The sequence below is a fragment of the Neolamprologus multifasciatus genome, chromosome 19, assembly GCF_963576455.1.
Source record: "Neolamprologus multifasciatus chromosome 19, fNeoMul1.2, whole genome shotgun sequence".
NCBI classification, from domain to species: domain Eukaryota; kingdom Metazoa; phylum Chordata; class Actinopteri; order Cichliformes; family Cichlidae; genus Neolamprologus; species Neolamprologus multifasciatus.
This window is the reverse complement of record NC_140457.1, coordinates 470,001-495,000: the sequence shown is the minus strand read 5'-3', so window position 1 is coordinate 495,000 and position 25,000 is coordinate 470,001. Positions and strand designations below refer to the sequence as shown.

Below are 25,000 nucleotides of genomic sequence, written 5' to 3'. Positions count from 1 at the left end.
TGTGATTGGCTGAGACCTGTGACGTCGTCACTGGAGAGGCTGGCAGAGCGGCCCTGGCGTTCCGAGAAATCTGAAAAGAAAGTACAGCTGAGTGCGGCGAAAGTGGGAAAGGTGACATTTGCCCGTGTAAACTAGCCCCGCCTCCACAGATCACCTAGTCCCACCTCCAAAGTTTAGCCAGCACAGATTTGACCTGAAGTTCTTTCATTTCCTTTCTCAGAGACTCTGTTGCAACACCTGAATACTCTGAGTACGTCTTTAGTGAGACGAAGCTGAGACGGCGAGCTCTACTCGAGTACTTCTTTAGTGAGACGAAGCTGAGGCGGCGAGCTCTACTCGAGTACTTCTTTAGTGAGACGAAGCTGAGGCGGCGAGCTCTACTCGAGTACGTCTTTAGTGAGACGAAGCTGAGGCGGCGAGCTCTACTCGAGTACGTCTTTAGTGAGACGAAGCGGAGGCGGCGAGCTCTACTCGAGTACTTCTTTAGTGAGACGAAGCTGAGGCGGCGAGCTCTACTCGAGTACGTCTTTAGTGAGACGAAGCTGAGGCGGCGAGCTCTACTCGAGTACTTACAGCACTTTCATTGCACCGCGTTCATTCGCTCATGAGCTGCTGTAACATGAATTAAAAGGCTGAATCAGCAGGTTCGTCTCGCTGACGACCTGCTAAACGTGACCACGCCTCCAGGCTGAGACGCGCGGCCCTCGAGGAGTTCGAGACCTGCACATTTAACCAGGTGTGTGTCTGTACCTCTGCAGCTCACAGGTGAGTTGGAGCTGGACGTGTTGTGGCTGAAGTCGGCCGACCCCGGGCGACCTCCGAACGCGGCGTCCGAGGCGTTGTGGCGCGAGTCTTCGTCCAGTAACGGGCCTGTAAACGTGAGCCGCAGCGTCACACGTGCAGTGTTTCAGACTTCTGCAGCTCTCTGAGTAAAACAAAAAGCCGGCCTACCTCTGGGCCTGCGCACGGCGATCGGGCCCAGCCTGGAGGCGGAGCTGGCGGTGAAGCCCAGCGAAGACGCCGGATGGCTCGGAGTGGAGCTCAGATGGATTTTATGGGTCTGACCTGGAATTAAAACAGACAATCAGGAAGTTCTTGTAAGTGCAGATCCTCAAACCTCAGGAATCATTTCTGTTACAGCGTCGACGTCTGAGCTCAGCTGCACCAGCAAGGCTCCGTTTCACTGCTTTTACTCTTTTAGTCAGGACCCACAGACCGCCACAGAGTGGGCGGAGCTCCCGCTCTGTGGGCAGGACCTCAGAGCCTGAGCAGGAAGCCTGACCTGCAGCCTGTGAAAGCGCTGTGAGGCTACGGTACCTGGTCCCTGATCTTCTCCGTTCACGCTTTCGCTGCTTCCTCCTGGCGTGCTGCTGTGATAAACGCCCCGGCTCCTGTCCGCCAAACCTGTGGACCAATCAGAAGGCAGTGAGGAGGGAGTCACAGCGACAGGGTTAAACTCACTGGAAGCACAGCGGCGTGAGTGGGCGGGCCGTGAGCGTGAGGTCAGCGTCACAAAGAGCAAAGCAGGACACGGCGGCGCGCACACGCTCATGTGACCTGATGACATCACAGCGTGATCAGAGATGGCGGCTCCTGATCTGCATTCGAGGGACAGGACGCAGCTGAAGCAGTGAGAGTGAAGCAAACACACCTGCTGTGTCCCACCTGACACCCGACACGGTCGTCAAAACTAAGGACTCTGTGCTGTGATCTGACCAATCAGAAGCTGGGGGAGGGCCATGTGATAACTGTGACATCTGTGAAGTTTCCATTAAACATCGCTGTCCAGACAGGAAACAACAAACCTACTTCCTGTCTGATGATGACTTTAAAGACGCTGGTTTTTACTTTCGTGATAAAACTAATCAAACGATGAAACATGACGGCTGCAGCGAGCTGCGCTTGTCTGAGACATGTGACCCTGAGCGCACAGGTGAGCGCACAGGTGAGCGCACAGGTGAGCGCAGGTGAGCTGGGACCTGCAGGTCTGTGTTAAAGCGGCGTCTGAAGCTTTCTGCTGCAGGAAGTGATGAGAGCGAGCGCCATCGCTACAAATCCACTCAGGACTGAAAACCTTCATGACTTTAAAGACTCACAGCTCAGAACAGACTGCAAGCTACACACACACACACACAGACACACACACACACACACACAGAGACACACACACACACACACACACACACACTACTTACTAATAACACTGTCCAGAAACACGGGGCTGCTCGAGGTTGTCTTTAATGTTTTAGTGTCAGAGGTGTGTGTGTGTGTGTGTGTGTCTGTGCGTGTGTGTGCGTCTGTGTGATGACTGTGATGATGAGGATGGTGTCAGTGGGCACAAAGGATGAGGATGATGATGAGGATGTTAGAAATCTCCGTTGGCTAGGATTGGCTGGCTAGCGATGAGGTCGGCTGTGAGGTCGGCGGAGGACCAAAATCGCAGTCGTCTGGTGAGAGAGAGGGAGGGGCGGCGGGTGATGGGGGAGGATGAGGTCGGCGACAGAGAGGAGGAGGAAGAGGGGAGGATCTTGTCTTGACTTTTACTGCGGAGAAATTTGAAGCGTTTTGGAGGAGGAGCTGAGGAGACGGGAGGAGAAGGAAAGGTGAGTAAACGAAAGGAAACACCGACGTGAGAACTTGTTATGGATGAACAGCAGAGATCGTGCAGAGAACCCAGAACCAATCAGAGAGCTCGTCAGAGCTGAGCTCGGCTCACGCTCAGGTTAACCTGAAGCTCGGCGCCGCCGCTGCGCAACGTTCTGAGTAACGACTCAGGCCTAACGCCGGTAATTACACTGTAATTACCTACACATACGCAAAGGTCATGAGGCTGTACAGCAAACAGAAGTAATCATACTGAAAGTACACTAAAGTACTGCAGTACTCACAGTAGCTGCCCGAAATCTGGAGTGGATCAACCTTTAACCTTTAACCTTTAGCATCGTGCACATCAAAGCAAGTGTGGATATAAATATAATCCACTCCATAATAATCCACAACACACTCGACTAAATACACTGAAAGTATCTATGTAAATATAATAGATTACACTGAAACCTTTAGTTACAGGGGAACTACGCCCTCACAGGCTGCATTAAGGTGTTCAGCTTCAGTGACCTTTAAAAACACCTGACCCTGATGAAGGAGAGCAGGGAGGTGAGGAAGACTAGGATGTCCCGAGCTCAGCCCGAGTTCACCTCCAGAGAGACCCACAGATGTCAGGAGCATGCACCGCATAGCAAGGAAGAGGACGACGCAGGAGCCGCTGTCTGTGACCACTCATCGCTTTTTGCACTCGTTGGGTCACAAACGCTTCAGTGCTGACCTTCTTACTGTTTATAAATGTGGGCGGAGCCTAAACGATGTCAGTATGTGATGGTTCCCCGTTCAAAAACCCAACGCAGCCCTCTGTGTCAGTGTGAGGAAGCGTAAGTGCACGTTCAACCCCGGACATGTCCCGATGGAAGACGTTTCCACAGCACGTCTCTGTTTCTGTGGACAACGAGTCCACGCCGTCCTGCAGCCATCACACACAAAGGTTTGCTTCACAGAAAACATCTCAAACACATGATCTGTCCTGTTTTGTCCAGATGTGCTGAACAGCTGGAGGACACTGTGGTGCTGCTCATCGTGGACACAGACGTGGACACAGACGTGGACACAGACGTGGACACAGACGTGGACACACGTTCCTGCTCTCAGCGACGGTCCGTGAGTGATTTTAACCTTTTATGACCCACCACAGAACCAAGTCCAGAGCTTATCTTTATATGTTTACATGCTGTGGAGCCGTTTGTGGGAGCATTTCAAGTTGCTATACATCAATACAACCATTACAGCCCAGATTTTAATAATATGTCTGCATTAAGTGCATAGTAATTACATCAATTGCAAAAAAGTGCAATAAACTACAAAAAAATTGAAAATCGTTTTTGTTTTTTTAACATATATTTCTAGTTAGAGAAATTTAAGAGGCTTATCCCTCAAAACTGTAAATACAAAAAAGTTGCACAAAATAGTTTCCCACCACAGGAAATTTATTTTGAGTGTCTTCATAGTTTTATTTTTGAAATACACCAATTTTTATACACTGCAGGAAAAACGAAAATAAATATTATGATGCAAATTTGCTAAAAAGCAGCATATGCATCAAAATAAACTATTTCCAGCAGTGCAATATGAGTCCTAAGCATCCCAGAAATAATAAAGAGTCAAACATGAAAACATAAAAACTCCAGTACAGGCTTATAAGGTGAAGATAAAGATAAAAACCTACATTTCCGCAAAAATGACGTCACTTCCGGTTTCGGGCAGGTCATGGCGGACATGCAATCGTTCGCGCTGACGTCTATTCCAACATAGGAAGTGTTGATCAGCTGATCGGATCGGCAAAGTGTGTTTCTGGAATATTATGTTTTTGTTGCTGCAAGTGCTTTTTATGCAGTTTTTGCAAAGCTATATGTGGAAGGAAACTGTGACCGAGGACAAGCTGATGGCATAAGATGTAAGTACAACTCCTCAGGTTTCATATGCAAAAAAATTATTGCGCTAGCTCACGTGGTTGCAGAGCTACCGGGATTTAAAAATAGTTACGCAAAACAGAGCGTGCCTGCTCCGACCGGTCTTAAAGGGTTGAAGGCGTGCCAGCATTCCCGACGGTCCCAAACTAAGAATGTGACATCTGGAACGTCACGCCGGCCAAAAAGCACAAAGACAGTTTTTGTTATTTCACTTTGTTCTCTTTTAGGCTCCAAAGAAACAAACAAAGGTTTCTGTGAGAGGGCTGCTCGCTCCACGTGTGCAGCTGAGGAGTAACACGCCAACAACACGCCTGCAGAAAACTCCTGTTCAGACTAAAAGTGAACAGCTGTGCAGACGAGCACCTGTCACTGCATGTCTGAATTGAGCTGAGTCTGTGGAGCGATGACCGACAGGTAACGAGTCAAAGAACGGATCGAATCTGATAAAAACCCTGAAAAATGTCAGATGTGTGCACAGCTGGATCAGCTGCTCAGGAAGGTTCCAGATGTGAACTTACTGTCAGTCATGTGAAAGCCAACGGCGCCCTCTACAGGACAGAGAGAGCAGCTCCCCACATGTGCTCTGAGCCTCTGATCAGAAGTCCCCAAACTTCACAGCGAGCGAGTCCCCGACAGGAAACACTCTGCAGGCATGTTTAACGAGTTTCTGTGTGTGTGTGTGTGTGTGTGTACCTCGGCTGATGGGGGTCACAGCTGGACTCTGGGGGCCCGGGCTGTTATGGCCGCCGTCCTGCGAGTCACTCAGGGTCCTCTGGGGTGGAGGGGGCGGGGTCTCGGGGGGCAGGAGGGGGGGCGTGGCTGGTAGGGGGATGTCCGGGGCGCTCTTGGTCCGCTCCCTCTCGGCCCCCCTCTCCCGGCTGCTCTCCTTTCGGGGTTTGATGAGCTTGACTAACGCTTTGGCTCCGGCCCACTGACTCCTCCTGCAACACACAGCAGCGCGCTTAATCGATAATCAAGACCTGCAACACAGTGAGCACTCGCACTTTTAAACACAATCAGGGCTCTGATTGGACGACAAAGCAGGAAACGGCGTCACTCTTTCAATTTGTAGAGCGCCAAATCACAACAACAGTCGCCTCAAAGCGCTTTAACCGACTAGACCTGGAAAAATCAAACCTCCACGAGCACGTTGGCTCTTTCATGTTTCTGAAACCTGCAGCTCACCTGTTTGTCACAGGTGGGACAAACCTGGAGCCCGCGTGAGCGCTGAGCAGGACTCTGGGATTCGGTCTGTAGATGCGTATGGATACCCAACAGCTGATGCTGTGAAGTGTGGACTTACTTTTTAGGCGTGGGGTCGTAGAACTTGTACTGGTCCATGATCTTCTCCTCCAGCTTCTCCTTCTGACGACGGAGAGCGTTCAGCTTATCACTGACGAGACAGACAGACATCGTCACATTTGTGATCCCTGACGGCACCGCGGCGCCGGGTGGAGTTTAGATCAGCGGTGTCAAACTCACTTTATGTCTGGCGGCCCACACACCAGTGCAACTTCCTGTCAGACGTTACAGATTCAGCTGTTTTTCTGTCGCTCAGACTCTTTATTTCACTGGAGTCACAGAAAAACTGATATTTCTCTTTAATCGTGTGTTTGGGTTGGTTTCTGAAATTGTTTTGAGCTTTTCGCTGAGACTCTGGCGTTTCCGTGGAAACCACACGTGTCTACATTTAAATAAGAGATGTGACAGTACGTCCGTTAAACCCGGTACGGGGCCGCGGGTCAGTGACTGTGTGTGAACGCCATGAGGAGGTTTGAGTAGGAAAGTGTCTCTGTGACGAGCAGCAGCAGTGTAATAATTATGAACAGCTTCACGTTCAGGCCTGTGAGGCTCACTCAGACTCTGAGCTGCACAAACACATTTCTGCATCTCTGACATTCAAACACACGTTTGTCTAACATTCATCACTGAACTGTAAGTTCTCTTTTCAAGGAGCTGATTTTTATCTTATTTTATGGATTTCTTGCTACCAGCGAGAACACGAGATTTCAGGACAATCCTCATGATTTCTGTCCTCAGCTTTCCACTCAAACACAGACAACCGCTCATTTTACGTTTTCACTCTTTCTTCGCGTTCCCCCGACACGCTTGTGTCTGTGTACCTGGCCTGTACCACTACACTCACCTGCCCCCTTCCTTCACATAATGGTATTGACCCAATCCGTCTTTGCATGTGATTTGCCGCATGGTGTGCCCGTCAAAACAATGTCCCACCCCTCCCTGCGACGATTCAACTCCCCCACACTGACGGCCATCAATAACTGACAATGATCTCACCGCCAGATGACGTTTGACACCCCTGATTTAGATGGTCCAACCTGCTGATGAGATGGCAGGTGTGCGTGCGCCGGCAGGTGTGCGTGCGCCGGCAGGTGTGCGTGCGCCGGCAGGTGTGCGTGCGCCGGCAGGTGTGCGTGCGCCGGCAGTCACGTAAAAGCTAAACACAGATGTGAGGACGGCACCGACTGCCAGCTGAGGATTTACGCGTTCGTCAGCGATCAGCTCGTCCTGCAGGACGTCACCTGAACCTCGCGGCGGCTGACGAGCACTCACATGTAGAGCTTCTGCTCCTGGTGGTACAGCTCCTTGCTCTCCATGCTCCTCTCCAGCAGCACGTGGTTCTGCTGACTCAGCAGGTTGATCTGGCTCAGCAGGTGGTGGTTCTCCTCCTCCAGGTTCCCTTTGAGGCGACTCAGCAGCTGGGCGCACACACGGAGGAGGCGGTGACCACGCTGCAGCCCGTCAATCAGCCGTTTCAGAAAAACGTGCGCTTACCTCACAGTGGTTGTCTAGTTTAGTCATGGTGAGATCCAGCGTCTGGTGCTGCTCCATCAGCGAATCGTATCGCGCCATCCACTGACTCACTTCCAGCTGGGCGGAGCCTAAAGAGCTCTTGAGTTCGTTGTGTCGCTGCTGGAGCCCCTTGCTCTGCTCCGCCTGCTGTGATTGGCTCTCGGAGAGTCTGAAGATGGAAGCAGAAGGTGAACAGTTAAAGTCTGTGCTCATTGGCTGCTGTCGAGGGTTTTCATTGGCTGTTACTGAGCTCTGATGAGCAGCATCAGCTGGTAGCTCCGCCCTCTCATCCAAACATGGTCACTTCTGGAACCAACATGGAGGAGAAAACGCTAACACAGAGGCTTCAAAACCTAATGCGTGATGTCATGATTGTCAATCTTTGCTATACAGTCTGTGTGTGAAAACACATCACCTGTCCACATCTGTTTTCAGCTGGAGGTTTTCCTGCTGCAGGAGGCGGTTCTTCTGGATCTCCAGGTTTAGCTCCTCCTTCTCTTTCAGGCCACGCCCCTCATGCTCCTCCCATTTCTCCTTCTGCTGCAGCAGTCCACAGTACCTGCAGACAGACAGACACACACTTAAAAAGAGCAAAACGACGAGTATGGATCTATCGAATCTGTATCGATTGTGTCTGGAGAAAGGTCATCATCCCCACAAAGGACCTGTGACCTCTGACCTCAGGACCAAAACTAACAAAAATAACTCAATACTTTTTACATTTCAGACTTAATCTTCTTCATCTCTGTTGTATCTCACATGTAGAAAAAATAAAGAAGTAAAAAGGTGGGCAAGGGCTTTTCTGCTCAGTCATCCAGGTGAGGAAATCGGTTCATCTGGAGTGTTTCCAGTATGAAGAAGTCACTTATTGAAAGGAAAAAATAATAATATTGTACTCAACAAACATGTGCACTCTTAGAATTCATCCCTTAAAAATACACATGAGCGGGCACTGGTTTGTGGAAGCCGCCATGTTACCCCGCCATCTTGAATACAGTGGCAGAGATGGACGGCTAAACAACAACTGCTGGTTATAAGCTAACATTATTGGCAGCTGATGTTAGCCTCGAGTGCGCTAAAAATCAAACTTTCGCTCTGAAAAACACTTTGATTACCTTCATCAAGTTTATTGACCGAGTGTTCGAATCCAGCAAAGTTGGATCTTCCTCAGAAGATCACGTCAGCATGGCTGCCATCAGCCATGGAAAATATTTACACACATCCGTTTATTATTCCTGATGTATTGCTGAGAAGCACAGCCACTGTTATGGGGTACAGTCTATATTTATTGTATTGAATAAACCATGTTTGTCCTGCAGCAGCCGCTGGGCCCTGCTGTGTGGGGTCCCCATGTTCTCCGTGTAGGTGGGCTAAAGCTAACTGATCATTCTAACACGAGCCCGTCTCTGTGTGTGACGTTATAAAACCTCTAGCTGAGGTGTACCCACACCTCTCACCACATGGCAGCTGTGATAGACTCCAGCCTGACCCAGACTTGGATAAGTGGAAGAAGATGGATAAATACATTATATTAAAAAGACTTTTTTAATATATTCTTTAATTTAATTCTTAATTTTGTGAATTATCAGGTTGCAATTTACATTTGGAAGCAGACTCTAGTTTTTATCTTGTTTTTAGTCAAATTCTTCTTCATAGGTAATGTTTTACTATGAGTAGAGATAACATGCAGACAGTTTAAAAAAAAAAAAGGGGGGAAGGTACGTAAGTTATAAAAGTTATCGGCACTCATGCTTTTCATTCTACAGTCGAAAACATTTAATAAACACACCATGTTTTTTATTCTGGTTACTTCCAGTTAAACATCTTGCTAACATAAAGTCATTATAATAAAATAAAAGCCATATTATTGTGGCTTCCAAACACTGAAAACTAAATAATCAGAGTGTAGTGCTGCTCTAAAATGAGATTATTAATCTCTTTGTTGAAGAAGGGCACAGCTGCAAACACACATTTGCTGTAGGAACACTGAGCACGATGACTTACAAAGCTCTGCACTCTCTTTGTGCCTCTGGAGTGTGTGAGTGTTGTCTTCAGTGACACATTAGTGAAACGTGTAGCTGTTTATCACAGGAAGCTGTCTGCTTCCAGCACAGTAATGTAAATGTTTGTGTGGGCAGCCATGTGGAAGAACACAAACTGGTGGGTTTATTACCAGTTAAAGGATTATCAGTATTATTTCTGGGATCACACTTTATATTCCCTCAGGCTCTCTGGGATGACACCCAATCATTTGGGGTTCCCTCTCTGCCAGCAGTTGTTCCAGCAGCTGTGCTTTTCCAGAAAGTTGTATGATTTCAAAGTTTCTCACCAACAGGTTAAAACGAACAGACGAGGATGTGAAGTATCTTCAGTATTTGGACCGGTGACCATGAGGCGATAAGTATAGCTAATATTTAACTCTTACTTTTCCTAATAAAACCAGGTCTACTTTAGGTACGGCACACATGCAGCCACCTGATATGGTACATTCTCATTTTTACAGCACAAACGGTCACAGATAGGAAAATAAAAAAGAACAAAGAGATGGTGATATGAGGTTACACATAAAAGCAGCAGTTCTTGCGGAGAGCAACATGCGGCACAGGTGCAGCACAGGTGAGCTGAAACATGCAGCGACACATTATTATTTTACTATGCTGTTCAAAAAGCTCATTTCTTCTTGTGTTAGGTGTTACTCACACGGAGGATCTCAGACTTATCCAGCATGCAGAGCTCGGTGACCGTGTGCTTCCTCCTCCTCGTCTTTCCCGTCAACGCACACGTCATGAAAAACTTTGAGGTTTGTGCGTCAGTGCGTTCATAAAGATGATAAGATGGTTTCTGTGCGTGTTTAAACCTGGTTTCTGCTGCTCTGTTGTGTAGAAGTGCAAGAAATTCTTTTGCAACGGACATTTGCCACAGTGGAAATCCAATCACGTCCACATCTGCCAGATGTATGAAAACAGGTAATTTATTTTTATTTTTATTCATTCTGCTAAACTGCAGAGCTGTTACTATTGTGAACTTTACTTTTAAGATTCAGTCTTTCTAATTGACTCTGTGAACCACCAGCTACCACTTTGCCACCCTGTACGACACCACCAACCGCATTCCCGTCTACTCCGCTTACATAGTTGAGGACAACAAGGAGACATGGCGGCATGATACCTGGATGGTGGAGCCTCAGGTATACGACAGCTTTGTAAATGAGACCCACTCAGGTTTCTTCCACAGACAGCTGATCCCCGACTTCCTGACAGATGCTAAAGCTTCAGCACACATTTAACATTTCAGTGAAGACTGTAAAAAGTGATGGCAGTACTTTCTGTGTGTAATATTACAGTAACACACCAGAGTGGGTCGTTTTAATGTAAACAAAGTACTGTGTGTATGTAGATCAGCTGATCTATAACATGTTTACATCACTTCATGTCGATCTTCTACCTTTAGCTGGTAAAACAGGAGTTTGAAGAGTCTGAAGAGTGGAACATGATGACAGAGGATTCACTGATTCACAAACATGAACTAGACACTAAGGAAATAGGAAAGACGCAGGCAACAGATGACGACTACGAACAACTTAAAGACCAATACAATAAACAATACAATCATGGTCACCTGAATCCCAGCTCACATCATGCAGGTAAGAGAGGTCGAGCTGTTCTGAGGGGTTTGTTGTGTCTCGTGCACACTCAGTAAGATGTACTCGCGTGTTCTCACATGTGGGAGACAGAACACGGTCTCAGGAACATGTACCGGAGAACACAGGAAAGAAGAAGACTTCAAACACAAGACCTTTAAAAATAATTAAACTCTGTTTATGAGGGAAATGTATGCTACACAGCACTTTATCATAACCTGCTACGCTCTCTCTCCCACCAATCACATCCTTCTGTCTCTACATCATTTTCCACAGGTGATTCCCGCATAGCCACCTACACCCTGACGAACATAGTTCCTCAAAACCATGAGCTGAACCAAGGGAAGTGGAGTCGACATGAGGCCAAACTCAAACGTTTGGCCAAAGATAACAAAGAGAACGTCTATGTTCTGGTCGGTGCGATTCGATCAGAAGGAAACTGGATCAACAGAGATAACAAGGATCGTGTCAACATCCCTGACTACATGTGGGTCGCCTACTGCTACTGTGACAAGAAATATTGTAACAGTGGAGGTGCCACAGCTAAGAATGATGAGAACGAGATCTACGAGTGCACCCTGTCACAGCTTCATAACTTTCTTAAAAAACACGAAAAAATTGAAGGTAAGCTGTTTTACAAAAGATGCTATGAGGAGCAGGATGCAGGTGCGTCTGTAGGTGCGTCTGCAGGTGCGTCTGTAGGTGCGTCTGCAGGTGCGTCTGTAGGTGCGTCTGCAGGTGCGCCTGCAGACTGCAGACTGTATTAGCCTGATTTAAGGGGTCAAAGGTGAAGCTGCAGCAGCAGGAAATCCTTGTGACATATAATCCAGAAATACTCACGAGGTCACTGATCTCTGCAGAGTCACGCAGCTCATCCTTTCCTCAGCACGCATGAACTCATGTAAACAGTTACTGTGATCTTAACTGTGTCGCACAAATGTCAGCACGTTTATGGTGCAGGTGAACACATGCTGTCATGCTTACAGGCTGCTTTACTCTGAGAGCAGCTTCACTGCAGCTTGTTGCTTATTAAAGTCTGATGAAATGCTCAGTGTCGTGTGTTTGTGTTCAAGTGTGACGAACTTCAGTGAGCCGATGGAGGCTCTGACCTCAGAGCGCAGACGCCTGATGTTCCTCAGCTGGAACAAACACATTTAACCCCAGAGAGCGAGCAGCAGAGCGAGCAGCAGAGCGAGCAGCAGAGCGAGCAGCGGCGCTCCGTGCTCATCAGACCCTCTGCTCTTCATCGCCATCGTGACTGCAGCTGCAGTTTCAGAGCAAACCTCTATTTAACTGTGAAAGGAGGAAGTGTCATTGGGTCAAAGGTCGGCTGTCTCGAAGCGTCTCTCTGAGAGTGGTTCATTTCATGTACACCTCGCAGGTGTTAGCCTGATTTAAGGGGTCAAAGGTGAAGCTGACAGCACAAGTGGCACAGACAGGAAGTGACACGTACGGGTAGATCAGCTAAAATGAAACTTGCGGCTCAGGAGCGATCAGGAGCCGTTTCCATGGTTACACTCGGCGCCCTTTCTCACACCTGTGCTGCTTCCTGTTACCTGAATCATTCCAGCGCTTCACGCCGACGCGTCCACTTACTTGATCATCATCATCATCATCATCATCATCAACTTTATTTATAAAGCACTTTAAAACAACCACAGCTGACAAAGTGCTGCACATTGGAACTGTAAAATAAAATTACATGAGATATAAGTAAAAACCAAATAAAATAAGAGTGAAATCATTAATTAACTACTTCAATTAAAAGAGAAACTAAGTCTCACTGAGGTTAAAAGCCAAGGAATAAAAGTGGGTTTTAAGACGTGATTTAAAAGTGGACAGTGAAGGGGCCTCTCTAACGTGCATGGGCAAATTATTCCATAATTTTGGAGCCACAATAGAGAAGGCCCCGCCGGGGCAAGACTGTGGAGGCATTTAAAAACAAACATGAGAAGTTTAAAATTAACTCTAAAAGACACAGGCAGCCAGTGCAGAGAGGCCAGCACAGGGGTTATATGCTCTCTTTTACGAGTTCCTGTTAGGAGTCGTGCAGCCGCATTTTGAACCAGCTGCAGACGTGAGAGCAGCGACTGACTGACCCCCACATAAAGTGAGTTACAGTCCAGGCGGGAAGAAATAAAAGCATGGATCACTGTTTCAAGATGCTGCCTCGAAAGAAAAGATTTTACTCTTGCCAGTCGCCTTAAATGATAAAAACTGGACTTCACCACTGCTCTGATTTGGTTGTCCAATTTAAAATCACTGTCCAGTAACAACAGGTTTAAAATAGACTTCCAGGGGTCCCAAATCTACAGAGGAGGACTCACAGGGACCACTGGGTCCAAACACCAACACGTCTGTTTTCTTTTCATTAAAATTTAAAAAGTTTAGAGCCAACCAAGCTTTAATGTCATCTAGACATGTCAAGAGAGGTTTTATGGAGATGTCAAATAAATTTGGCAGTCATCGGCATAACAATGAAATGAGATCCCAGGCCTTCTAAGGATAGAACCCAGAGGCAATAGATGCAGTGAAAAGAGCAGAGGCCCTAAAATTGAGCCCTGTGGGCCTGACAGAGGAGCAGAAGACGATTCGTAACCGAGAAGGCTGACAGAGAAAGTTCTATCTGACAAATAAGACCTAAACCAATTAAGTGCAGTTCCACCAATACCCACTACATCATGTAATCAAGAAATTAGAATATTGTGGTCTACTGTGTCAAAGGCAGCAGTTCGGTCAAGCAAGACAAGAACAACATGGTTACCAGAATCACATGACAGAAGGATGTCATTAAAAACCCTTAATAATGCAGATTCTGTGCTGTGAAGGGTTTTAAAACCTGACTGAAAAACCTCAAAGATGCCATTATCATCTATAAAATCTTTCAGTTGACTAAAAACAATTTTCTCTAAAACCTTGGAAACTAAAGGCAGCTTTGAAATAGGCCTATAGTTCGCTAAAACTGTGTGATCAAGGCCAGGTTTCTTAAGCAGTGGCTGCACTACTGCATGTTTGAAATTTGCAGGAACCATACCAGAAGACAGACTGCTGTTAATAATTTCAAGGACATACTGTCGTATACTAGGAAAAATGTCTTTAAAGAATTGTGGAGGGACAGGATCCCGTGGGGAACCTGTGGGCTTAATATGGCGAACCACATCCTCTACAGTGGAGAGCGTCACAAGCTCAAACTGAGTGAAAACAGCAGCGCAAGGGACAGAGACAGAGGGGTCAGAGTCAGGAGCTGTGATAAGAGCCCTGGTGGTGACAACCTTTTCAATAAAAAAGTTCAGAAAATCATTGCAAATCTCAGGAGAAACTTCCAAACAGACATTCAATGGAGTATTAAGAACAGTGTCAATGGTCCTAAATAACACACGTGGGTTATGACAGAAGAAATAATATTTGCAAATATTCCCTTTTTGCCTCTTTGACAGTGTTCTGGTAGCGATGCAGTCTTTGAGGATTTGAAATGATACATGCACTTACTTGCCGTGCAGCGTCCTGTGCTCGCTCTCCAGCGCCCTCTGTTTGCCCTTCAGCGCCGCGTGCTGACTGATCAGCTGCTCGTACTCGTGAGCCTGCCTCTCGTGAACGCTCAGCAGGCGCTCGTGATCGCTGAGCACGCCCTCTCTGGCTCGCCACGCCTCCTCGCGCTGCCGCTGCCACGACTCCACCTCCGTCTCCAGGGCGGTCACCTGGCCTTGCAGCACGGCATTCTGGGCCATGAGAGAGGCGCTCTGAGAGGAGAGGGTGGAGTTCTCCACCTGAGAGGACACAGAGATGAAGCGTGAGCGCGACGGCCCGAGTGTAAACTGGGTCGAAGTTACGCGTGCGTGAGCGTGCCTGCAGCTTCGCCGTCTGCGTGTGCAACGCCGAGTTCTGCTCCTGCAGCGTGGTGGCGTGCCGCTGCAGCGCCGCCATCTGGTTGTTGAGGGAAGTGTTCTGGTTCTCCAGCTGCTTCAGCTGCTCCTTCAGCAGACTGCTCTCCGTCTGCAGGGAGGCGTTCTGGACAGAACAGTTTCACACAAACTCATCAAAGCATTTTTCACGTGTGAGAACATTTCTGCTGAGCAGGAAACGTTCCTGCGCTGCTATAATCTATAATCATTGACAGTGATAACATCATTATTAACGATCATGATCAGAAACAGCGGCTCACGTTCTTCTCCACGTCGATCAGGTGATCTTTGATCCGCAGCAGTTCGGCCGTGGCGCTGCGGTCAGCCGCCGGGTGCTGCTGGAAGTTGTGGTTTACTTCCTCGTGCTGCTGATGCGAGGCGGACGCCGTCTGACGAGCCTGCAGCGGGAAAGAAAAATGTCAGACTGTCGCACAGCTTCAAGTTTACAGAGGCGAAGGCGAGGGCGCGTTTCCTCACAGCTTCCAGCTCCGCGTGGAGCGTCTTGTTGAGGGTGCTGCTTTCTTCCAGCTTCTTTTCCAGGCTGCAGATTTTCTCCTCCTTGACCTTCATGGTCTGCTGGACGGTTTCCTCCAGACGAGACTCCAGCAGCCTGTACCTGCTGACATTCAAACACATCCGTGAGTCGTCAGAGATCCGCTTTAAAGTGCACAGGTGAGGTCGCGGGGTCGTACCTGTCCTCCAGCGTGTGCTCCTGCTGCAGCAGCTTCTCCCGGTTCAGTCCGATCTTCTCCAGCTCTTCGTTCAGTCGCTCCAGCTCGACCTTCTGCTGCTGAACGCTCAGTTTCTCCGACACCAGCTCCTGCAAAACCGACACAAACACCGCTGAAGGTCACGGGCGCTCGGCGTCAGGCTCAGAGCGGCCGACATCACAGAGCGTCTGCAGAGCGACCAGAACTGAGCATCTGCAGTACAGCTGGGACATATTATACCTTTCACGGTAACACCGGTGTAATGTTGGGCAACGATAAGAGAAGGAAACATCGCGATAGAACAAAACACGCATTCGCGGTGCCTTTGTTTTCATACAAACATGGCGTAAATAGCACGGCGGTGGAGAACGAGAAGGCAAACAGACGAACCAGAACTGGTTTGTAAAAGTGGAGCAACCGCAGTGATGCGGAACTGGTTTGGTTTTCGTCAGAAAGCCACCAAAGCACAAAGTTTTGTAGAACATGCCAGCGGGCCGTCGTGGTGAAGGGAGGAAACACCTCAAACCTGTTTCATCATCTGAAGCAGAAGCGCTTACAACACAGCTGTCAACGAAGAGGCTGCAACCAGCGCGGTGGTGAGACCAGAGAAGCTGACTCAACAAACAGTCGGCTTTAAATAGCTGCAGGCCTTAGCCAACGCTGGGGGAACGAACTAACGCAGAGACGCATCGTGTAGGATATGATGCCCACTCAGAGTGTGGAGGAGGTTTCACACAGGTGCATTTGCTCTGTGACATGTTTACAGCTGTAATGCAGATAAAACACAGCTGCTTGTTCAAGTGGAAATAAACTGATGATTTTTTTGCACTAATAAAGTTGAGTTGTAAAGTATTTAGTCTCTGGTGAGTTACATCGTTTGGCCACAGTGCCCCGCCCACTCTGCAGGTTTCCAAAGAGCCGAGCCGAACAGCTGACACAAGTTACAGTCTGTTTTAACCACATGCGCGTTTTCAGACTTGCTGATTGGTTGTTCAGGACTCGATGTGGCGCTCACAGGAACCTTCCACGCTGATCTGCAGAACACCCCAGTGTTCAGTACCTAGCAGTGCAGCGCCCCCTGCTGGCCTTCTGGTGTATATGTGGGTTAAAGCTGACCGAGCGTCTCGTCTTTGATTCAGATTTTAATACATTGTTTCCATTTTACTGCTTTTTCTGCAGTTCTGAGAGCAAAGAAACAGATTAACCCTTTAAAGCCACCACAGACCCAAGTCCACCACAGCTCACCTTCATATTTTACCTGCTGTCGTTCCATCTTTCAAGCTGTAGTATGCATTAAGCCTGTAGTAACTGTATACCCGGCCTTTTTGTTTTTACACATATTTACAACCACAGCAAACTGACTGAATGTGTCTGTAGTTTCATTTTTGAGCTACACTCACTTTTATAAGAGAAACTCAAATAAATATTATTGTGCAAAAAAACAGCATCAAAATAAATGATTATAACAGTGCAGTTGAAGTCAAACATGCTCCTCTGAAAGGCCCTGTAGGAAAAACTACGTTTCCCACAAGATAAAAATGACGTCACTTCCTGCCACAGTAGGAAGTGCAACAGCTGATCGGATCTGCAAAGCGTGTTTCTGGATTATGACGTCTTTTACGTGCCTTCTGCAGAGGTCGAGCTGAATGCATGTTCTGGAAGTTCGGCTCTTCCGGTCTCATAAAAACATTCCTGATAGCTTATGCGGCTGCATTTCTCCCGGGATTTAAAAGTAGTTACTGGGAGCGTGCGCGCTCTGATGGCAGCCTCGCGACCTCACAGGCGTCAGCAGCAACGAGGAGACCGACACAGACCCACGAGTGACGCTTCCACAGCTCACCTGCTCAGATCCAAACTCTGAACTAGAATCTAAATAACCCGCCCAGCGGCACCACGGACACCTGCTTAGACGAAGCTCCTCCCCCTGCCCCTCCTCTCACCTCTCTGAGCGTGGCGAGCGTCCTCTTGTCGATCGTTGCTTGTTTCTGAAGCTCCTTGTTCTCTCGCTCCACCTCCTTTGCTTTCACCGCCGCCTCCTTCATTCGCTCCACCTCCTTCTTGAGAGCTCCTCCCTCCTTCGTGACCTCGGTGAGCCTCCTGGTTTTCTCCTCCAGCTCCGTCTCCTTCCCCTCCAGGAGCGTCCTCATCCTCCAGCTCTCCTTCTCCAGCTGCTTCCGGCCCTTCTCCGACTGCTCCAGGTCCAGCTGGAGCTTCTTCCTCTCCTCGTCTCCTTCCACTCGCCTCCTCCGCTCCTCCTTCAGCTCCTCCACCTCCCTCTTCAGGTCCTCCTCTCTGCTTTCTGCCTCCTGCCGCCTCCTCTCTTCCTCCACCCTCTCCTCTTTGCTCTTCTCCATCTCCTCCTCTATGCGATGCTTCTCCTGGTTCAGAGCCGTCAGGTTCACCTCCAGCCGCTCCGCTCTCTTCCTCTCTCCCTGCGCCTCCTCCCCAGCGTGATCCAGCCTCCTCTGCAGCTCCTGCATCTCCCTCTGCGCCTCCTGGAGCTCCTCTTGCACAGTGGTGAGGCGGGTGGATGAGGAGCGCAGGCTCTCCAGGGAGCAGCGGAGCTCCAGGTTCTCCTTGGACAGCAGCCCGTTTTCAGCCTCCTGCTTCGTCAGCCGCTGCAGCTCCCGCTGGCTCTCCTCCGCCTCCCGCTTCAGCCTGTGCACCTCCTGCTCCAAGGAGGTCACCTGTTTCTCCAGAGCCTCGGAGCGCTCGCTGCACGCCCGCAGAGACGCCACCTGGAGGCGACACGGGCACGTTACACTTACGCCGCAGTGAGACTCGTCAGAGAGGAGGAAGTGTTTACGTACCTCTCTGCTGAGCGCCTCCCGGCTCCTCTCCAGCCGCGCCACCTCTCGCTCCGCCTCCTCACACCGCCCCGCCCGCTCCCTCAGCCTCTCTGCCTCCTCATTGGATACTTTGAGCTGTGTTTCCAGGCTGGCCAATCGGGAGCTGGTGTCGGTGATGCTCTGGTGCAGCAGGCGGTTCTCTGATTCCACCTCGCGGACCCTCGCCACGCTGTTAGACTGAGCGCGCTCCTGAAGGGACGCCACTGCCTCCGACAGGTGCTGCTTCTCGCTCTCCAGCTCTGAGATCTGATTGGACAAGCAGACGTCAGCCGGTCTCCTCTGCGACTGACAGTGAAGGAGATGTTACCTGAGCGTGCCACACACCTGTCGGTCCCTCCCCGCCTTCAGAGCGTGCATCTCGCGCTCCAGACTCTGTTTCTCCTTCAGTAGCTCCTCCCCCAGAGCCTCCATGTCCTGATTGGTTATTTTCTCCTGGTCCAGTAAACCCTGGAGACGCTCCAGCTGGAACAAACACAGGTGTAGCTTTTAGAGACAGGTGAGGCTGAATGATGCTGCAGGACGTTAAAACTGGACAAAAACAGTTAAAAGACGAGTTTGTTGTCAGGGTTTCACGTCGTCATGGTTACTCTGAAAGTTCCCCTGCAGCACAGACGGAAACACAAATACTGGACGAGGTTTGCTGAGTGATGTTCATGTTTGCGTGCACGACTCGTGCACCTGGCGTCAGGTGGAGACACCGGCTTGTGTGTATGAGTTTACTGTAAACCTTGACCGATGAGATCCATGTTTGTTTATTGATCAGCTGTGTTATCAATCAGTAAAGTTACATGTATGTGTCTCATATCAGCATCTAGACTAAACGCTGCACGGCTGCAGGACTGAGACGTGATAACAGCACCCCACAGCAGCGCCTCGAGCCGCAGGTGTGACGTCCCACCTTGTTGCTGAGACTCTGGTTCTCCCGGTCCAGCTCCTGCGTGTGGAGCTGCTGCTCCTGCAGGAGCTGGTTCTCCTCCTTCAGCCTCTCTATGGACGCCTGCAGCTCCCGGTTCTCCTTCTCCAGCTTCAGCATGCGGCTGGAGACGCACTCGTTCAGCTCGTCGACCAGAGACTTACGGGCTGGGCGGAGAGAAGAGAGCCGTTACCAGAGTACAGACGGGTGGAGACAGACGGGCTGAGGACAGACAGGTGGAGGCTCACTCTCGGTGTTGGTGTTGTCGTGGTTCTTGGTGAGCTGCTCCAGCTCCCAGCCCAGGTGAGCCGACTCGTTCATGCTCTGCTTCTGTCCGATCTCCAGCAGCATGTTCTCCTCCACCAGCTCCTCCAGCCGTCGCCGCTCGCTGTCCCGCTCCTGCAGACAGGTGGAGGACAGACAGGTGGATGATGAGCAACACTAACAGGAGAACTGGATTTTTACAGAGACCAGCGTTCTTCTGGTTTCTGCCCACTCTATTGTTTATGCTTTTCAGGGTCCCAGGGGGCGGAGCCTATCCCAGAGGTCACAGGGGGAGGGGCGGGGTATAGACTGGGCAGGTGGCCAGCCCATCACAGACGTGTGTTTGTTTATCACCTGAGCACGCTGATGCCATGTGACCGTTTGTCACAGGAAGTGGTTTTTTTACAGGTAAAGGGGGCGTGATCGTAAACGATGATGACCCTGACCATAGGGGAGGTGCTCTCATCCTACGTGTGTTAATCTACGTCACACACCACCCAGCCACCGTCTCAGAGAGAAAGCTTCGTGTCAAGAACATCTGGAAACATCTGGCGCGGTGACCATGTGACGGCGTGCGTCTGGGTCGTACCATCTCCAGGTCGTGGATCTTCGCCCGCAGTAGCAGGTTGTCTTTCTCCAGCGTGTGCAGTTTGTCACAGCGCCCCCGTGAGGCCGACAGCTGCTCCTCCAACAAAACCTTCGTCTCCAGCAGGGTCAGGTTGTCCTCACGGAGCTCCTGGAGCGCACACACAGACACACACACACACACGCACAGACACACACACACAGACACGCACACACGCACACACACAGACACACACACAGACACACACACACACAGACACACACACACACACACACACACACAGACACACACACACACACACACACACACACACACACACACAGACACACACACACACACACACGCACACACACAGACACACACACACACACACACACACACACAGACACACACACACACGCACACACAGACACAGTCAGATTGTGCAGAAATGTGTTCGGTGTGAGGACATAAACAGAAATATGAAAATAATCGTTCACCCCTTTGTTTTCTGTCAGCAACGACATTAAAACCACCTGACATCACCAGGCCCCTCCCCCGAGTGGAGGAGGTGTGGACCTCTGCAGGTGTCCTGGAAGCTGTGCGGCGAGGTCTGTGTACATCACTCTCAGTCAGGCATTAACCGCCTGACTGAGGGCGCCGCCACGGAGGCGTGTGCAGGTCTGTGGTTAGGGAGGGGATCAAACATGAAAGCAGGACCCAGGTGTCCCAGCTGAACACCACCCGGAGCACCACCCGGAGCACCACCCGGTCTGCACACGCTGTTGTTCTGCTCATCTGTTTACAGCGTTCAACTGTCGCTCCTTACACAGACTGTATGCAGAAGATGGAAGTAGCCAGGTATGTGTCTGTGAAGGTTCTCAGTCATCCAGGTCATCGTAGTCTAAGGAGAAAGAAAAGTGTCTGGACTTCTTTAAGTTACTTGAAGACGTTTCACCTTCATCTGAGAAGCTTCTTCAGTTCTAATGTCAAATGGTGGAGAGTCCCAGATTAAACCTAGTGGGAGTTTCCCCCCACAGAGGGACAAAAGGACCCCTGATGATCCTCTAATCGCCTGAGCCAAGGTGTGAAAACAGGTGTGGGTCTGCGACTCTCCAGCATTTGACCTTAGAACTGAAGAAGCTTCTCGGATCAGAGGTGAAATGTCTTCAAGTAACTTGAAGTCCAGACGCTTTGCTTTCCAAGCTCCTTAGACCAGCCTGTATTTGACTCCCTTTTGGAGCCAGCCTGAAGCGGACGCCAGAGGACCCACAGCTTCCTGTTTCAGGCGGCGTGCGGAGGTGACGGTGGTGTTTGTCGGTGGCTTTAATCTCGAGGCTGTTCTGTGGTGTGACGCTCCGGTTTTACCTCCACTCGGGTTTTGTAGAAGTGAACGTCGTTGAGCTTCTCTTTGCATCTGCTCAGTTCGGTCTCCAGGCGGTCGACGCGAGCGGCTCGTTCCCGCATGGAGTCCACCTCGTCCCGGTACACCCGGGCGGAGCGCGCCTCGACAGACAGAGACTGGTTCTGAAAAATAAAACAGGAACACGTTATCGTCACTTCCTTCCTGTTATTAATCCAAACCTCACGATAAAAGCGCCGCCACCATCCAGCCACTGTGTACGACCCCAGAGCTTAAACTTCTACACAAACGCCGCTCTGATCTCCTGATGCTCTGTAATCTGTTGGTAATTTAAATACTGAAGCCGTGCAGGATTACACGTCACCCTGTTGTACACGTATTAATCTCTGCTGCGTGCTCAAAACCAGTTCATCAAACTGGGACAAAGTGACCGAGACCACTGCAGAGGGGGGTGACCCTCCATCAGATTACACGTGAGTCTAATCCCAGCTGTGTGAGAAATAATCCATCGTGCAAACCATGTTCAGCTGGACAGAGCCGTCCTCCAACCACAGCCCACAGAGAGCAGGTCAAAGGTCAAACGGATCGATCCTTTTATCTAGAATATGGGCTCATCTTCAACCTGATGCGGCGTCGTTCCTGCTGAGGAGCAGTTCCAGCTGCTCCAGATGTTTCCAGCCTGTATTCAGTCACCGTCCGCCCTCACAGACCGCCACACAGCTCCGCCCCTGAACACCTTCGCCTCGTCCGACCCGTCATCAGCCGTCAGATGTTCCCACAGCTCCGACTTCTTCATGGCAGGTCCAAAGTGAGCAGATAAGAAATGCTCAGGTTGAACATCGGAAGCTCTCTGTGGAGCATTTTTGAATAATTACAGGCTCTGTGTTTGCTTCCTTTTAGAAAGCGTGCCGTTTGCAGACGAGGATTCTCCCAAAAGCTGAGCACGACTCCGGCACGCAGGAAAACGAGCTTCCACAGAAACGCTCCTCACGGACACGTGACCGCTTCCTGTGACCAGCGCGTCAGCGACTCGTCCTGTTTCTCACCTCCTGCTTCAGTCTCTGCAGCTCCTGATCCAAACGCTCAGCTTCATGCCTCGAATCCATCAGCTGCTCCGTCTTCTCCTCCCTGCACACACACACACACACACACAGACACAGACACACACACAGACACACACACACACACACAGACACACACACAGACACACACACAGACACACACACAGACACACACAGACACACACACACACACACGCGCACACACACACACACACACACGCACACACACACCGTTAGTTATCTGAGGCCAACAGCGCGCTCGCTCTGAGAGCACTCTGCTGTTTCAGTGGTTAACGTCGTCGAGGTCGTGTGTTAGATTTCGTGGCTACATTTCTCTAAACTGTTTCCTGTTGGTCACCAGTTAAACACACACATCCTGTCAGCGTCGTTATGGAAACACCATCGGCGCTCTGACCTCTGAAAACTTTTTCAACTTCATGTTTATGACCAAAAATCAGAGAAAGACGTGTGAGTGTTCAGCAGAGCGCTGAAGGCGTGCCTGCTGTTAACCTCCAGTCACATGTCTCCGCCCTGTGATTACAGCGGCGTGGTCGTGTACACACGGCCTGTGAGATGTGCTGGAGCCTCGTTACCGTTAGTGTGAGATAAACATTACAGCGCGGGCTCGTCAGACTTTATTGGACGGACGTGTTTGAAGGCGGAGACTCACAGCTCCTGTCTGTATCTGCGGAGCTTGGCTTTGGTGTCGGCGAGCTCCACGGACAGATGCTGCTTCTCTTCCTTGGAAAGCGCCGCCCCGGCCGAGCCGCCGTTATTCACTCCCGCCCCCACGGAGCTCCGCCCGTGCTCCGGGCCGATCGCGCCCAGGACCCTGCACCCGTCCTGGGGCTGCTGACTGGACAGGTAGTCCCTCTCCTGGGTCAGGTCCACGATCACCTGTAAGGCAGGTGTGCAGGTGTCAGAAACGTGAACATTTCAGGGGAAACATCTCGTGTGAGATCGATGCGATCGACCAATCAAAGCTTAACGAGACAAACGACCACACAGTGAATATGAGCTACTGTGACCTCCCGTCAACAACACATCACAGAACGTCACATGGATCATTGAAGGCGACCAATCACGTTATTCTGAGACGTTCCAGTTTCATCCTCTCATCTCTCCTTCAGTTAAACACGACCTTCAGACTTAGCGCCTTGTTCACAGACATCACGGCGTCTGCGTCACGCTGAGGACACGTGTATAAGGCTGCGTCTGCGAGCGTACCTCGCTGGCTTTGTCTCGCTGGTCGATGAGCTGCCGCAGGGACGCCGCCATGTTGCGGGACAGAGGCTCGAGCTCCTCGTGGATGATCTCTGCTCCTTCCTCCAGCCAGGACAGGTCCAGAACATTCAGCTGGTTGTGGGTCACCTGACACGCATGCACGCACACACACACACACACACACACACACACACACACACACAGACACACACCGCTGCAGCACGAGCACGTCCCATAATGCAGCTGAAATTTCTATTTTTAAGTTTCTAAACAGTTTCCTGCTGATGATGATGTCACAGCGAGTGTTACACCTGCTCTCTGCTTCACGCCTGGTGCTGATAAACCTAAACCAGGGGAGGGGTGTGGCCTCTCCTCCGGTGGTTGAGCGGTTTAGTTGGCTAATAAACGGCGACGGCGATCGTCCCGTGCTGGTTTCTGAGGGTCCCTCCCCTTCAGCCTCTATTGATACAAAATGATTTCTAAAGAGTTCAAAGACGTTTTAGCGTCACAGTCGACAGACGCCAGCAGAAGGCCACGTCTCTGCTCGATGCAGGTGGCGTCCTCCTAACCTGAACGCTGTGAGGCTGACGTGGGTCACTAACGTGAGGATGGTGCTGCTGCAGCGGCTCCACCTGGGACTAACTTTCCCGGGTGGAGCCGCTGCAGCAGCAGCATGTGATCAGTGATCAGCAGTGAAGCTGCTCTCAGCAGGTTTCAGTCACCTCCTGGATGTGAGACACGATGGCCGCCTGAGTCTGGATGTCCAGCAGCTTGATCTTCTCGATCATCTCCTCCTTACGCTCACACTGAGACACACACAGACACACACAGACACACACAGACACAGACACACAGGAAATGAAGGATTAAAATCAAATAGAAGCTGTTGTTTCTCTGGTTTGTTTACAAACAAGATGACAGACGTCAGAAAACTAGAGTTAAAAATGAATGTGTGTGTTACACATTAACAACACAAAGAGACCAACATATAAAAGACGACGTCACATAAAAGTCGAGACGGTAAATACGTCAGTAACAGGTGAGGGGCTCACCAATAAAATGTAAACACTGATGATGTAACTGCATGTGCACGTCGGCTTTCTTACATTCAAAGCACAAAAATGAATCTTTGGTTTCTGCTCTAAACTCGCGTCTGTGTGTCACAGACTAACTGA

The 25,000-nt window shown here is 50.0% G+C and overlaps 2 protein-coding genes and 1 long non-coding RNA gene across 5 annotated transcripts in view; 1 reads left to right on the top strand and 2 right to left on the bottom strand.

Annotated features, from left to right (window-relative positions):
- ccdc88c (coiled-coil and HOOK domain protein 88C) overlaps nucleotides 1–25,000 on the bottom strand; it is a 51,289-nt gene that overhangs the window by 4,514 nt on the left and 21,775 nt on the right. Inside the window, exons 6-30 of one of the 3 annotated variants that reach the window (XM_085144357.1) lie at nucleotides 24,548–24,631; nucleotides 23,829–23,972; nucleotides 23,272–23,498; nucleotides 22,587–22,668; nucleotides 21,546–21,704; nucleotides 20,202–20,348; nucleotides 19,597–19,747; nucleotides 19,334–19,515; nucleotides 18,760–18,897; nucleotides 18,397–18,681; nucleotides 17,527–18,324; nucleotides 15,569–15,696; nucleotides 15,354–15,495; nucleotides 15,137–15,274; nucleotides 14,821–14,982; nucleotides 14,464–14,741; nucleotides 7,750–7,893; nucleotides 7,317–7,503; nucleotides 7,095–7,240; nucleotides 5,824–5,913; nucleotides 5,214–5,461; nucleotides 1,318–1,404; nucleotides 952–1,065; nucleotides 751–870; nucleotides 1–70 (exon numbers count right to left, since the gene is read on the bottom strand). The exon at nucleotides 1–70 is cut by the window's left edge and continues 169 nt beyond it. In XM_085144357.1, the coding sequence (XP_085000483.1) occupies nucleotides 1–70; nucleotides 751–870; nucleotides 952–1,065; nucleotides 1,318–1,404; nucleotides 5,214–5,461; nucleotides 5,824–5,913; nucleotides 7,095–7,240; nucleotides 7,317–7,503; nucleotides 7,750–7,893; nucleotides 14,464–14,741; nucleotides 14,821–14,982; nucleotides 15,137–15,274; nucleotides 15,354–15,495; nucleotides 15,569–15,696; nucleotides 17,527–18,324; nucleotides 18,397–18,681; nucleotides 18,760–18,897; nucleotides 19,334–19,515; nucleotides 19,597–19,747; nucleotides 20,202–20,348; nucleotides 21,546–21,704; nucleotides 22,587–22,668; nucleotides 23,272–23,498; nucleotides 23,829–23,972; nucleotides 24,548–24,631 (4,451 nt within the window). Of the gene's footprint in view, nucleotides 71–750; nucleotides 871–951; nucleotides 1,066–1,317; nucleotides 1,405–2,195; nucleotides 2,578–5,213; nucleotides 5,462–5,823; nucleotides 5,914–7,094; nucleotides 7,241–7,316; nucleotides 7,504–7,749; nucleotides 7,894–14,463; nucleotides 14,742–14,820; nucleotides 14,983–15,136; nucleotides 15,275–15,353; nucleotides 15,496–15,568; nucleotides 15,697–17,526; nucleotides 18,325–18,396; nucleotides 18,682–18,759; nucleotides 18,898–19,333; nucleotides 19,516–19,596; nucleotides 19,748–20,201; nucleotides 20,349–21,545; nucleotides 21,705–22,586; nucleotides 22,669–23,271; nucleotides 23,499–23,828; nucleotides 23,973–24,547; nucleotides 24,632–25,000 lie in introns of those variants that run through there. The other 2 variants (XR_014871308.1, XR_014871307.1) reach the window with 2 other exon arrangements.
- LOC146495559 (uncharacterized) lies at nucleotides 9,592–10,827 on the bottom strand. The gene is made up of 2 exons (XR_014871311.1): nucleotides 10,636–10,827; nucleotides 9,592–10,550 (listed from the first exon to the last, which is right to left on the bottom strand). It is a non-coding gene; the product is annotated as an uncharacterized LOC146495559 (long non-coding RNA).
- LOC146495558 (endonuclease domain-containing 1 protein-like) lies at nucleotides 9,978–12,684 on the top strand. The gene is made up of 6 exons (XM_085144383.1): nucleotides 9,978–10,134; nucleotides 10,218–10,300; nucleotides 10,407–10,521; nucleotides 10,785–10,977; nucleotides 11,251–11,688; nucleotides 11,774–12,684. Exons 1-6 carry the CDS (start codon nucleotides 10,060–10,062, stop codon nucleotides 11,797–11,799), a joined length of 930 nt encoding a protein of 309 aa, XP_085000509.1. The 5' UTR covers nucleotides 9,978–10,059; the 3' UTR covers nucleotides 11,800–12,684.